The 14,032-nt window shown below is 47.5% G+C and overlaps 1 protein-coding gene across 1 annotated transcript in view; it reads left to right on the top strand.

The window, feature by feature from the left end:
* Positions 1–14,032, top strand: part of PRR5L (proline rich 5 like) — a 73,332-nt gene that overhangs the window by 6,547 nt on the left and 52,753 nt on the right. Inside the window, exon 2 of the mRNA XM_068556449.1 lies at positions 12,440–12,727. Coding sequence (XP_068412550.1) covers positions 12,564–12,727 — 164 coding nt within the window. The 5' untranslated portion in view covers positions 12,440–12,563. The remainder of the gene's footprint in view (positions 1–12,439; positions 12,728–14,032) is intronic.

The raw sequence follows: 14,032 nt of genomic DNA on the forward strand, positions 1-14,032 counted from the left end.
GAAGTTTAACAGCATCCCTGACCTCTACCTGCTAGATGCCTGTAGTACCCTTCACACCTCCCCAGTATGGCAGCCAAAAAATACCTCCAGACATTGCTGAATGTCTCCTGCAGGAGGAGAGGGAGGCAAAATCACCCCTGGTTGAGAACATTGGTTCTCCCTACAACAGTGTTATCAATCCTGGTTGTACATCAGAATCACCTGGAAGATGTCTAGAAAATACAATAGTCTGGAGTTCTCTTAAATTCTGGAAAAGTACTAGTCCCAGACTTGAGTCCTGGTGCTATTATCCTTCCATAGCTGTGGGACCAGTTGCTCCTCTGGCCTCCGAACCAGAAACTCTTCACTTCTAAAATAGAGGTCATAATGATGCCTACTTCCGAGGGTTGTTGGGAAGATCAACTGAGATGACATGAAAATGAGCTTTAGAAATTACAGTCATCCCTCAGTATCTGCAGGGCACTGGTTCCAGGACCTCTCCCCCCTTCCCTATACCAAAATCCAAGGATGCTCAAGTTCTTTACATTCGGCCCTCTGTACCCAAGGGCTCAGAACCCGCAGATATGTAAGGCTGACTGTATAAAGTGCTGTGCAGACGTCAGTGGTGAGTGTTATACCACAGGCCCCTGGAGTTTTACTTTATTTGTTCAATTACTTTATTTATTTTTCCCAGGACTGGATTCATCTTCCCACAGGTCTGCCTGAGTGACCTCCACACTTTTCCCTCATTATTCCTCCGGCGCTGGCAGTTAGGAGCTGTGCATCTTTTTCTGCAGTAAAAAACTGGCAGCCCGGGAGCCAAACTTTGGCATCAGAAATGTCTCATTTGGTTTGAGTCGTGTTTTGAAAAAAAAATGATTATTTTTTCCAGTATTTAAAAATTGGGAGATTTGACATATAAACACAGGTTTCCAGCTTTCTTTAAAAAAACAAAAAGAAGACTGAATGTTCTCTTTAGTTTGGTATGGTCCCCACCTGGCCTTCTAAGCGTGGTTGTGTTTTCTGCCTTGGCCCCTGTAGGCACTGAGTTTGCCATCTCAGCTTTAGGCCTTCCTGTGTTTTTCTTTCATCGTGACCAAATTACTATTCCTTTTTTCTCTTTTCTTTATTACTGGTAGGACAACGTCTGGCTCATCTTTGCATCCTGGGTAGTGGGTGCTCACTAGCTATTTATTAAAATGCGATATTTTGTCCCATCCTTTCCTGTCACAGATGAAAAAAAAAAAAGGATACTCGTTGAGCTTTACCTATGAAAGCTTGCTTTTCCTTCCCCAAATTTCCTTTCCAGTGTCCAGCGCCCATATTCTTTAGAGAAACAGACAAGAAAATGGAGAGCATGTATTCTCGGTTGACCTTTCATTAACTTTACTTTGTAACTGGAGAAGGTGATTTAACCTTTCTGCGTCAATCTTGTCTCAACTGTCCATCTTCAGTTACAGCCCTCGGTGTCGACTTGCATTTATAACATTACTTCTGAGTATTTCCTGCGAGCCCCTGAGCCCCTTGGGGGCAGATACTTTATTCTTCTTTGCCCCGTATGGCTTCCTCTACTTAGATCCTGGCACACAGCGGACCTTCTAACATGTGGTGGTTGCATGAACTTGAATCGAACTCATGACCTCCCTGAAATGATCAGATCCCAAGAGCCCCTTCAGGCTTCTGACTCTCTCTATCCAGTGCTGTTTACACTTGGCCCCATGACATAGGAAGAAGTGCCCTTCCCCTTCATCCCCTTTTCTTACGAAAAAGCACTCCATCCTGTTTCTGCAACGGGAGAGTGAAGCTAATTTTTAATAAATCGCACATGTTAATCTAGAGCACATTTCCCCACACTGAAAACTCTTGTTGGCTGCCAGACAGTAGCTTTTGACCGCTCTGTCACCCCCCAGGGATTTATGTATGTTCCATGTCAGCAATGTAATTGCTGACATCACGGTCGGTCTCGGCTACTGCTGGTGTCTAGCCTTTTGTTTTATCATCTGGGAGGCACTGCAGAATTGCTCTGGATGGCATTTATAGGCCACACCCAAACAATCTGCACTCCAAGAAACTCCCTCCTCAAAGTGGGGCTTATAGAGGAGTAGATAAGATGTGTGGTTGTTCCCCACAGTTTTGCTTGACTTATATCACAGGAGGGGATTTTTCTGGTGATTATACTGTGGTTTGCAGGCCTGGGTGGTGATGATGATGGGATGAAATAATTACTTCTAGATGGATCTGAAGTGTCAGTGCTCTGAGTCCTGTGGACATTTAGCCAACACTTTGAAACAGAGAGAAACATGCGCTTGCATCCTGTTTGTGCCGATATTTACTCTTGCACAAATTCAGACTCCCAGACTCTTCTGTCTGCACTTGGTTTCCAGCGGAGTGCTGAGAAAGTTGCCTCATTCTTCCTGTTGAGCCTTTTCCATAGTCCAAACTTGACCTTTAACATTTTCTTGTTTGTGGGAGTGTCTGTCTCTCGGCTGTCTTTTGTCTCCTCAAAGTTGCGAAGTTTGGTCCTTAATCCCAACAAGCGTGCTGTGCTCTGCAGCAGTCACCTTCCTCTGCTGTGTTTGTAGGATCCACTGGCCAGCATGCAGACCCAGGACTCTGTGCCCGCGTGACCCAGGTCCAATAACGCTTAGGCGGACCCCAGTTCAGGCAGAAGGAAGGGCATTTTTCTGGTCCCCCAGAAATGGGAGGGCTGCTCTTTCTGCTGGCTCGGAAGTCCACATTTCATCCCGTCATTCAAAATTATTTACTGGGCACCTTTTATGTGCCCAGCACTGTGCTCATAGCGGGATACAGCAGTGAACGAGACAAGCAAGGTCTTACAGGTCTTGAAGGAACTTACGTGCTCTCAGGGCCAGTCAGACAGTGAACAAGTAAACACAATGACTTCAGCTCGCTTGAAGGTACCATGAAGAAATGAAGCTTCCTTCCTGTAAGGGACAGAGCATACAGGCTGCCTGAACCTGGTAAGAAGCTGTTGGTGATGGTTGAGAAGGGAAGCCATGGGTGGTGACTGTGTGGCAGACAGGAATGTTGTTAAAACAGAGGGTTGGGAGTTCAGGCCCTGGAATCAGGTAGGATTTGACTTTTGGTCCCACTTAGTAGTCTTCTGACCCTGGGCAAGTTAATTCCCAGGCTTCAGTTTCTTCCTCTGCAAAACGGGAATAACAAAACCTACTTCCTGGAGGTTGGTTTAGGGTGGAAATGAACTAAGGCGATAGATGCCCGTAGAGGCTCGGCACCATCCCACCGTCACGACCAGCCTCTGAGGATGGTTAGTATATTCTTAGGAGCAACAACAATAGTAAAATCGGCGTGGTAGGCAATTGATTTGCAAAATGGTCCCACTGCTCTTAAAAACCCACTTCTGACTTGGTTTCCATCCCATGGGCAGAGGCTGGGGAGTTCAAATCTGGTTTCTTAGGTTGGCTTAGCGGGTTCTGTTTGGTGTGTGTTTCTTTTAGTGAAATCCCAGGTGCTGCTGGCTCTCCCTGGTGAAGAGTATACCTGGGTGTGTATGTGATATCGGGGTGGGAGGGTTGCTTGTGGCTCTACCGAGGAATCGATGATGGGGTAAGAGTGAGATAAGAGAGAGAACTGGTTGGTAAAGAGGCTGGTCAACTAGATGATGTGGCAGGTGGGAGCTGATACATCGGCTGAGGGCTGGTTCTGCGTACGCACCGTGTCAGGGTCTGATCCCCCTCCAAGTCTGTCAGAGGCACCCAGTTTCGTGTGGCTTACAGGGTAGGGACTGAATGCATGGCTGGTGATGCTGAGAGGTTATCATGGCCATCAGCAAAGCCAAACTCTTAATTAGCTGAGAAGTCAATAGATCTAGGGAAGGGAAGTGACTTACCCAAGGCCACAGTGGCTGGGTAGTGCTGGCTTACGTTACACCCCCATTAGGCTCTGGGTAAAAGGTGTGAGAAGGTTTGGTGGTCATAGCTACGATGGGAGAAAATAAAGGTCACCAACCTATATGTGAGGCCCCCAAAGTGTTAGTCAGCCTGGTGAATTAGTTGCCAATACTTACATATCAAGTGATTTCAACATTTAAAAAACTCTGGATTCGGGGCTTCTCTTAGAAAATTCAGATCTGGGACTGCTGGGCTTTTATACTGAGATGGCAAAAACCAGATTGGATTGAGCAATGGCTGGCTCCTTTAGCCTGGGTTGGTCCTGCCCACTCTCTGGGATATTCCAGACTCAGCCCTTTGGGCTTGTTTGTGATGCATGATGCAAAGACGGAAAGAAATTGGTTCTTCCTTTCATCTTCGTTTCTGACCAGGGTTTATTTTCTGGCCCATGTATCCCTAACAAGGCAGCTCCTTTTATAGAGGAAGTGTGCTGAATAAATCAATTTGCGTTGAATGAATGAGTGAATGGATAGTTATGGAGAGAGGGCTGCGCTTGGGATCAGGAGCCAAGTTTGAATCCTGACTTCCCCCTGATAGCCGAGTGACTTTGAACAAACCATATAACCTCTCTTGATTTTTACTTTAGGAGGAGGGAGGCGGTCACTGTTGTTTTTACTTATTTATTTGAATAAGTAATACATCTTCATGTTTCAAAATTCAAAAGGTACAAAAGGGTTTATAGAGAAAAGTGTTCCCCTCTGTATCCCTACCACCCAGCTCCTTTCCTGGGGAAAACCTGTGTTACCAGTTCCTGGTTTGTCCTTTCAGAGATACTTTATGCTCATGCAGTGAAATATGCAAATACTCTTTTTCATCTTTTTTATGTAGATGGGAGCCTAATATACAAATGATTCTATGCTTAGCTTTTCAACACGCTTCACTCAGAGTGTCCCCTGGAGAGCATCCCTGGCTCTCCCCTTCTTTCTTAGATTCCAGAGTATGGGATACCATAGTTGACATAGTCAGTCCTCTGTTGCTGAGCATTTAGGGTCTTCCCAACCCATTGCTTTTATGAAGAAGGCTGTAGTAAAAGCCCTGGTTCCATAAGCCACTTGACATGCCTGGAATAACATTACTGGGAGTAGACTTGCTGTGTCTGAGGGTACAGCCGTTGTTATTTTGGTAGACCTTGTCAAATTTCCCTCCATAGCAGTTGCCCCAGACTGCTGTCCCTCCAGCAGGGCGTGAGAGTGCCTGTTGCCCCACACCATGGCTGAGTGTCACCTTTTGGGGACCTATGAGGGCTTCGTGAAGAGCAGTGTTCTATAGAAATTTTAATGCTAGCTACAATTTGGGGGACCCCCTACTATGGGCCAGGCCATGGTCTGGGCTGTCTCATTTAATGTTAACAACATCGAGGGAAGTATCACAGTCATTTGACAGATGAGGAAACTGAGATTCAGAGAGGTTGAGCCATTTATCCAGGTCACCCAGTTAATAAATTGTAGAGGCTGGATTTGAACCCAGGTTTGTCAGATTTCAATACCAGGATGTTTTCATACAGTAAAGCCGTATGTAATGTGAGGTGTCGGTATCCTCAGCTGACACTTGCTTATAGTTTCTGTGTCTCCCAGCAACAGTACCTCTCAGGGGGCTGGTTCATTTGCTCATTCATCAAATATCTGTGGAATTCCTGCACTATACCAAGCTCTGGGGATGCACCTGAGAACAAGATAGACATAGTCCCTGACCTTATGGACCTCATAAAAACAATAAGAAATAATTCTGTAGTGATTTATTGAGGTAGATTGTGATATGACAACAAAGGAGGTGAGGAGGACACTCTATGGGGTGATGTGACCTGATCATGGGGGAGGGGAAAGAGGGCCTTTCTGAGCAAAGGAAGTTTAGACAATAAAGGGTGTGCAGGTTTGAGCCTGGAGAAGTGAGTGGGAAGTATTTCACACAGAGGGCACAGCATGTGCAAAGGTCCTGGGGCAGGAAGGAGTGGGTGGTATTAGAGGAAATGAAGGAAAGTCAGTGAGCTGGCGTGCAGAGTGAAGGGAGGTGAGCGTGTGAGGTTGGGGTTTGGGGATTTATTCTAAGACCTGTGGGGAGCCTTTGAAGTCATTGAAGCAACATCGGCCGTAAGCAACACAGGCACTGGGCTATTGGGTTCTTGTCCTAAGCAGCACCTCCATTTCCTTCTCTGTAAGATGGGGATGGCGATGGCACACAGGGCTTTCCAAACATTTTGAATGTTACAGACAGTAGGAAATACTGGTACATTTAGACTCAGTACGAGTACATGTGTAATATACACGCTTCTCCCAAATGCAGTGCACTCTGATATTTTCTGTTCTAATCTATATCATTAAAGGTTTTTGGACAAGATCCCCTAAATTTATTTTAGAAACACCGAGATAATACATGTCAAGTGCCTGCACCTTACTTCGCTCTCAGCGAATGTGCTATCATTCTCCACTCTCATCATTATAAAGATCTCTCTGGCCACAGTTAGAGAATGGATGGGTGAAGTTGAATGACAGTATCTAAATCCTGAGGCTGCTTAAGGACGTTGCCTCTTCATTTCTGTGTTTGTGTCCCAGGGAAGGAGCTCCATCCACGCTGGGCTTCCTGCCTGCAAGGTCTCCTGGGCGGGGTGGGGGCGGTGGGCGGATGTGTCAGATGGACTTTCTGTCTAGTTTCCCTGGGAACTGGTTTCTCCTCGTTTTCCATTTTCTGGGTGGCCACATCAGACTGAGTACCGTTTTCTTTGACTTCTTTGTTATTTACACTCAGAGTGGCTTTTTCCTGGAAGCTTCAGAGTCATTATAAGCCACCCACTTCTTTATTTTAAGTTGTGCCATGGTCCTACTTCCCTTTTCAGACTTGAGGGTTGGAGCCTTAGTAGAATTCATTTGCATTTTCCACTGAGTGTACCACCTTCTGCCCACTGGCCCGGCCTGTAAGCTGCACCCCCCTCCCCGTGCCCTGGCCCTGGAAGCCGGGAGGAGAAGGCAAGAAACCACATTCTTTTTCTCCAAGAAACACATTCTGGATCATGTGTGCAGAGGTTTCCAAAGAGACCCCTGTGCAGTGAGCCTGGGAGAGCAAGGCCGGTGACAGCACCCAGTAACCCTCTAACTGCCTCACGCTTCATGGACACAGGACCCTGGCTTTCCAGATTACTGAAGGGAACGCTTCCAGCACCCAAAACTTAACCCCTTAAACCATCTTAGAAGCACATTTTTCTAAATGTTAACCTCATCGGTCCTTCACAAGGGAATATCTACTGAGACGCTGTGGCTTCTGTAACTCAGAGACTTTAGGCAAAGAAGGTTTTGTGGTGGTGACAATGATGATGGTGGTGGTTGTAGCTGAAGTGTGTCCCCCCCAAATTCATATGTTGAGACCTAGCCCCTAGTACCTTCGAATATGACTGTATTTGGAGATGGGGCCTTTACAGAGGTGATTGAGTTAAAATGAGCTTGTTAGGGTGGGCCCTAATCCAATCTGACTGGTGTCCTCATAAGCAGAGAAGATTTGGACACACAAAGAGACACCAGGGGATGCACATACACAGAGGAAAGGCCACGTGAGGACACAGGGAGAAGGTGGCCATCTGCAAGCCAAGGAGAGAGGCCTCAGGAGAAACCAACCTTGCTGATGCCTTGACCTTGAATGTGTATCTCCTGAACTGCAAGAAAATAAATTTATGTTGCTTTAACCATCCCATCTGTGGTGTTCGGTTATAGCAGACTGAGCAGGCTAATACAGCAGTGATGGTGGCAGTAATAAAAATAAACAATAGGTAGCATGTATCAAGCACTTGGTGCATACCAACACTATTTTAAGCCTTACTTGAATCATCTCATCCAGCCCCCCACCAATCCTAAATCGCCTGCCTTGGCTGGAAGTGGTGACATGGGGCCTGGCTCCGGCCCCTTTGCTCTGAACCTCCACTGCACCTGTGGTAGCACCTGCATAGTTCCAGGAGCCATGCCAAGCACCTCGTAGATAATCTTTCTCATCAGCACCACAACTCTCCAAGTTCTCATGTTTTAGAGGTAGAGACTGCAGTTTAGAGTGGTCCAGGGACACAGAGTGAGTATATTCTCTTTTTGTTGGCTGCACTAACAAATTCCCACAACCTTGGTGGCTTCAGACATCAGAACTGTATTCTCTCACAGTTCTGGAGTCAAAAGTCCAGAATCAATGTGTCACAGGGTCACACTCCTTCCAGAGGCTCTAGGGGTGAATCTCTTTTTCTCTTTTTCCCAGTATACCCACTTCTAGCTGCATTGGGAGAATCTATTTCTTTCCTCTCTCAGCTTCCTCTGTTGGCTGCCAGCATTCCTTGGCTTGTGGCTGTATCTCTCCAGTCTCTGACTCCATCTTCACATCTTCTCTGTGTGTATCTGTGTCTTCTCCTCTTCTGTCTCCAGTCTCCTGCATTCCTCTTATCAGGATACATGTCATTGTATTTATGGGCCCACCTGGATAATCCGGGCTAAGCTCCTTCTCTCAAGGTCCTTGACCTAATCACACCTTTTGCCACCCGAGGTAATAGTCACAGGTTCTAAGAACTAAAAAGTGAATATATCTTTGGGGGCCGGTTTTTCTGCCTCATACAGTCAGTGAGTGGCAGAATGAGCATTGATGCCAGGGTTTGTCTGATTCCAAAGCTTCTAGTGACCACTCCTCCTTCAGAACTACAGACATTCGCATTAATTTTAATGGTATGTTAACTCTTCCATTTAGGGGGTACCATACTTGATTTAACCTGTCCCCTTTGGGTGGATATTTCGGTAGTTTCCAGTTTTTCGTTACTGCAAGGAATGAGCATATCTGCCAGTCTTTGGGGACATGTGACCGTGTCTGTAGGGTGCATTCTTAGAAGTGGAACTGCTGGGCCAAAGGGCTGGTAATTCTTAGCTTGCTTCACTCTGACCAACACCCGCCCCCGCTGCAGCCCGGAAAGAACGCTGCAGGAAAGGAGTTGAGAGGCATCATGCCTCAATAAATAGCATCGTGAGTTACCAAAGGCCCTAATGCGCTGTGACCACCATGGGAGGTCAGAGGCCTGGCCTGCTCCCAAGTGGAGTATTTTCCAGATGCTTGTGAGGTCGCCATAAGCTAGAGGAAGTGTTGCTCTGTGTCTACTGCTGTCATTGCTTGGAGATTTAGAAATAACAGCAAGTTATTTTATTTATTTAACAAGCACTTACGAAGCATTTGCTCTTTGCCATGTGCTGTCCTCTCTAAGTGCTTTACAAATATGTACTCATTTTATCCTCATTCAACCCTGAGGTTGTCGTGCTAGCAAGCTCATGTCGTGCAGGGGGAAATGGAGCCTCAGAGAGGTCAAGAAACTTGCCAGGGTCGTGCAGGGAGTAAGGGGTGGGGTGTCTAACTAAGGCAGTCACGCTTTCTCTTTTCATTTTCTCTCCTCGTTCTCCTCTTGTCGGCACCAAACGTGGTCTTAGAGTTCCTTATGCCTGTTTATCTCCTGGGCGTGAGATTTGAACTTTGATAAGAAATCTTGTGACTAGATGTTCCTGACTAACTTGGTAGCTTCGATGCTGATTTTCTGGCTGCGTTTGGTAGCCTGGCAAAGTGGGAATGAGCTGTAGAATTAGGCCATTTGTCAGCTGGCGATTTGCCGCTTATTAGCTGTGTGACTTAACTGGCCGGTTCCTTAACTTCTCTGATCTTCAGATGGGGTTTTATGAGGATTAAGTTTCCCTACCGTGACAGTGCTTGTCATCACGTCAGGCAGGCAGTGGTGCCTTATTAGCTGCTGTCCTGTCCTTCTTTTTTATCTTGAGCACTGCGCTTAGGCTTGAGGTAACAGAGGTAAGTCCCCATGCCCATCTTCAAGGAGTTTACAGATGGCCTAGGTGGGAGTCAGGGAACCTGAGTTCTAGCCAGTCCTGGCTCTCTCCTACCTCAGACACATCGGATGTTTCCCTGCTCCTCTGGGCCTCACTTTTGTCACCTGTAAATGGGGGCCTGGACTGGCTTCACCCCAAAGCCCCATCCGTCTTGTCACTTTCTGATCTGTCCTATCTAGGTCAGGACAAGCCCACGTCTGAGGAGCCAGCACCGTAGCAGGTGGATGCAGGGTGTGTCAGCTTTTCCCTTTAGACCACTCTTGCCACCACGCCCAGCAGCTTCCTCTGCGTGCTCTGGGGAGTCCTCTTGGCTCCGTCCACAAGTGAGAATGGTAGAGACCCAGACAGCTTTGGATTGTCTGTATCTGAGGGTGGCATGGGTCTGCCCATGCGTCTTGCTGGACGCACACACGGCTTGGAGCAGGAGGCCTGGTGGGGGGCGCTAACTGAGAAGTTGGGTGGGGCTGGGGTGGGGACAGGAGCCCACCCTGGGATCCTCCGTGTCGCCCGGCCTCCTGGAGAAGTGGTGTTTCAGCAGGAAGCCGGAAGCTGAACACCTGATCGATCCGTTCTGCTCACCTTTCTACTTCCCTGTACAAGTGCCCCTGAGTGGGCGGCAACTGCATCACCTGGAGTTTAGGATGCTCATAAAAGGAGTTAATAGCCCGTAATTACACAGATGAATTGCACTTAGCAGGCCCATTTAAAGAAGGGCGGTGAAACAGAGCCTCTCTTAGTAGTGTGACCTTTACCGGGCAAATCAAATCCCAAAGCTAGCTAGTTTCAGGCTTCCCAAGGGGCTTCTGGGGTTGTATGACTTCCTTGCCTCACTCATTGATTTGCACAGATCTTTCCACCTTCCAGGGGCACTTGTGGAAGTATTGAGACCCTCTGAAACTGAGCGGGCTTGTTACAACTTCCCCAGCATTTACTGGTAAAGTTTAGTCACTATTTGCTCAGTCTGAGAATGGGTAGAAGGGCAGGAGATTGTAAAAGAAAATGGGACACAAGTCTGCTTTCCTTTAAAAAAATGTGAGAGGTGGGCCGAGTCATTGCTTTTTTGGCTCCTGGCTTTACAAGTTCACTGTCACTGTGCCCATTGTCTGCAGAGAGTGTTAGCAGCGCCCGCACCCTCTGGATGGACGGCCTCAGTGCCCGTCTAGCAGCCTCACTCCCCTTCTGACCAGAGCAGCGTGTTTCCTTAGAAGGAGGCACCTCGGTTCCTCCTTCTCCTGACGCTGCAGCTGGCCCTGCAAAACTTACTCCTCCTGCCAACCTGAAAGTTGGCATTTATGGCTGGAAAGTCGTCTTCTTTCAGCATTGTTTTCGGGGTCATAGCAGAGTAAGCTGGTGAGAGAGGTGCCAGTGAGAATACTTCTGGGCTAAACCTTAAAGCCTTGGAAGGAAAAAGTAACTATGACCTTTGGTGGTTTCCTTCTGTCCTTCACTCTGACCAGTTTCAAAACTCACTTTAAGTCGTCAGTTTGGACTTGAGGCTCACTAAAGATTAAAAGACTGAAATGACAGGTTCAAAAGTGCTGAGGAAAGAAAGAGGTGAGTCTGAACAGAGACAGCTGATGCTTGAGAGCCTTGGCTCTGCTGTTCTGCTGGGCATGTCACACCATCTCATTTCCTCTCTCATCAGTCCTGGGAAGTTGGCAGTGCTAACAGGTGTGGACTCTCAGACTTAATGAGCTCAAAGTCACACAACTTGGGAGTGGCCTTGTTAAGACTCAAACCCAGATTCACTCAAAGTCTCTGCCATTAACCATGAAGCCTTAAAGGTTTCCAGGAGACAGTATCCTTGAACCCAACCCTTCAGGGTAGATGAGATTTAGACAAGCAGAGAGGAAGAGGGTGGGGGTTCTGGGCAAGGGAAACGGTAGATACAATCAAAAGCCTGGGAGGGAGTCAGCCTGGCATGGAGCATTGACGGCCAGTTGTAAGCTCCATGGGGCAGGGACCACATTCTCCAGGGCCACCATTGTATCCCCAGTACCTGAGTGCCTGGAGCATAGTAGGTGCTCAATAAATATTTCTTGTGTGAACAAATACACGACCAGTCATCTTCCCATACACCATGAGCCTCTGGAAGGCAGGGACTAGGTCTTAGAAATCTTTGGATGCTCCACAGCTCACATGGTTAATAAATAGTAAACAATAAATATGTTCTGATGGAATGAACAGCAGCTAAGAGAGGGTGAGGAGATGAGCCTGAGTGAAATGGCACTGACGCTTTGGGAAATACTGAGCGATACGCATGGGCTGCCGTGGTCAGGGCGTGTCACGGACGGCCTTCAGTGCCAGGACAAGAGCTCTTGTGTTCTCCATTTTTTAAAAAGCCATATCTTAACACACAGCATCGTGGGGTCTACAGAAACCCAGCCAGCACCCGAACTCTGATGAGCGTGCATGGGAACCACAGTCAAGTACAGCTTAGAAATCACTTTTCTGTAGGACTGGCCTCAACCCACTGTCGCTGGCTTCCCATTTTGGGAAGTGACCACACTGTTATAACTAACAAGAGGCCTGTAAACACTTGTGAATGGGACCCTGCAGGGTATAGATAGTGCTGTGGGGTCCTGGAATTGTTTTTAGGATAGTTTGGCCAGGAAGCCCCAGCCAACTTCCTCCAAGATGGGGTCTGCTCAGCCTAGGCGTTTTTCAACAAAAGCTGCCCTCTCTTTTCAGGTGTTGGCTAACGTTGTGGTTTTGAGAAAGCCTGAGGGCCAGAAAGCAGTCCTGGGAGAAGCCCTCTGGGTGGGCAGTCGGAACCTTCAGGTCCAGAGGAGAAGCCGTCCCCTCACCTGGACTTATGACCCGTGGCTTCGCCCCCAGCCTGCCTGTCGAGTTCCCCAAGATGGGCTCTTTCCGCAGGCCCAGACCGCGCTTCATGAGCTCCCCGGCGCTCAGCGACCTGCCCCGCTTCCAGGCAGCCCGCCAGGCTCTGCAGCTGAGCTCCAACTCGGCCTGGAACAGGTACAGGAGGCACGGGCGGGCAGAGGGGCACCGCCAGCAGCAGAGCAGGGCCAGCGGCTGGCTGAGCTTCAGCATCTCCTGAGATCTCAGCTCCAGAAGGTCGTGAGTATAGGGGTGATTGATGAAGAGAGTGCTTTTCCCTACAGCAACTATATCCGTTAGCTTTCCTTTTTTTAAAAATATCTTTTTTCTTTTTTTATTGAAGTATAGTTGATTTACAATGTTGTGTTAGTTTCAGGTGCACAGCATAGTGATTCAGTTATTTTTTTTCTGATTGTGTTCCATTATAGGTTATTCCAAGATATTGAATATAGTTCCCTGTGCTATACAGTAAATCCTTGTTGCTTATTTATTTTATGTATAGGAGTTTGTGAATCCCATACTCCTAATTTGTCCCTCTCCCCAGCTTTCCTTGTTTTAGTAGAGGGAAAGCGGACCACTGGGGGCCTCTGGGCTCTCAGAGTCAGTTAACCAGCCCGGGACAGTTGGATGTGAACTTACAGTTACCGTTCATGCCCATCAGTCACACGTCAATTGTAAGAGGACCCGGGGGTGGGAACATATAAGTAACCTCAAGTCACCTGTTACCTATTTGGAGAGCTAAGACAGCATCTGTGAAAAGCTAACTAAGCAGCGTAAACCAGGGGTGACCCATACCTGGGAGCCACAGGTGGCTGGGAGAGGAGACACTTAGCCTTTGTAAGGCGCCCAGCTGAAAATTTGTGCAACCAGCACTGAGTAGAGACTGAATCTGTTCTATGTCTCGCCCTTCTCTGAGCTGTTTTTCAAATCTGTGTGGTTCCTCTTTGGATAAATCAATGCATCATTATTTTAAAGCATTATGGAATTCTTTGTCATTTGGATCATTATGGATTTTTTCAATGAATGCCCAACCCTTATGATGGGGAGGGAGGGGGTGTCCGAAATGTTTTGATGTTAAATGCGGGCTTGTTCATTTAAAAAGGCCTGGAACCCTTGGTAAAGACAAGCTTGTGATCAGCTCCTTGCTGAAATGTTGGGCTGGGGTCCAGAGAACGTGGAGTCAAGACTTACCTGGGCCCCTCAACGGATTAACTCTTCTGCCTAGACAGTGGCAGGAGTGGGAGTGGAAGGGGAAGTGAGGCCAGCCCTGCTGGAGTTCTTCCCAGAGGGTACTATTAAAAGGCAAGGACAATTAAAATCCATATTTGAACAATTTTTTAAGTTAAAAATTAAAAAAAGGCAAGGAATTATCCTTTCCTATTGGCCCTGGGTCTCCAGGCTGCCCTGTGAAGACAGGTCTCCTAAGTGAAAGAACCCCAGGCC

The sequence above is a fragment of the Eschrichtius robustus genome, chromosome 11 (genome assembly GCF_028021215.1).
Source record: "Eschrichtius robustus isolate mEscRob2 chromosome 11, mEscRob2.pri, whole genome shotgun sequence".
In the NCBI taxonomy this organism is placed as follows: domain Eukaryota; kingdom Metazoa; phylum Chordata; class Mammalia; order Artiodactyla; family Eschrichtiidae; genus Eschrichtius; species Eschrichtius robustus.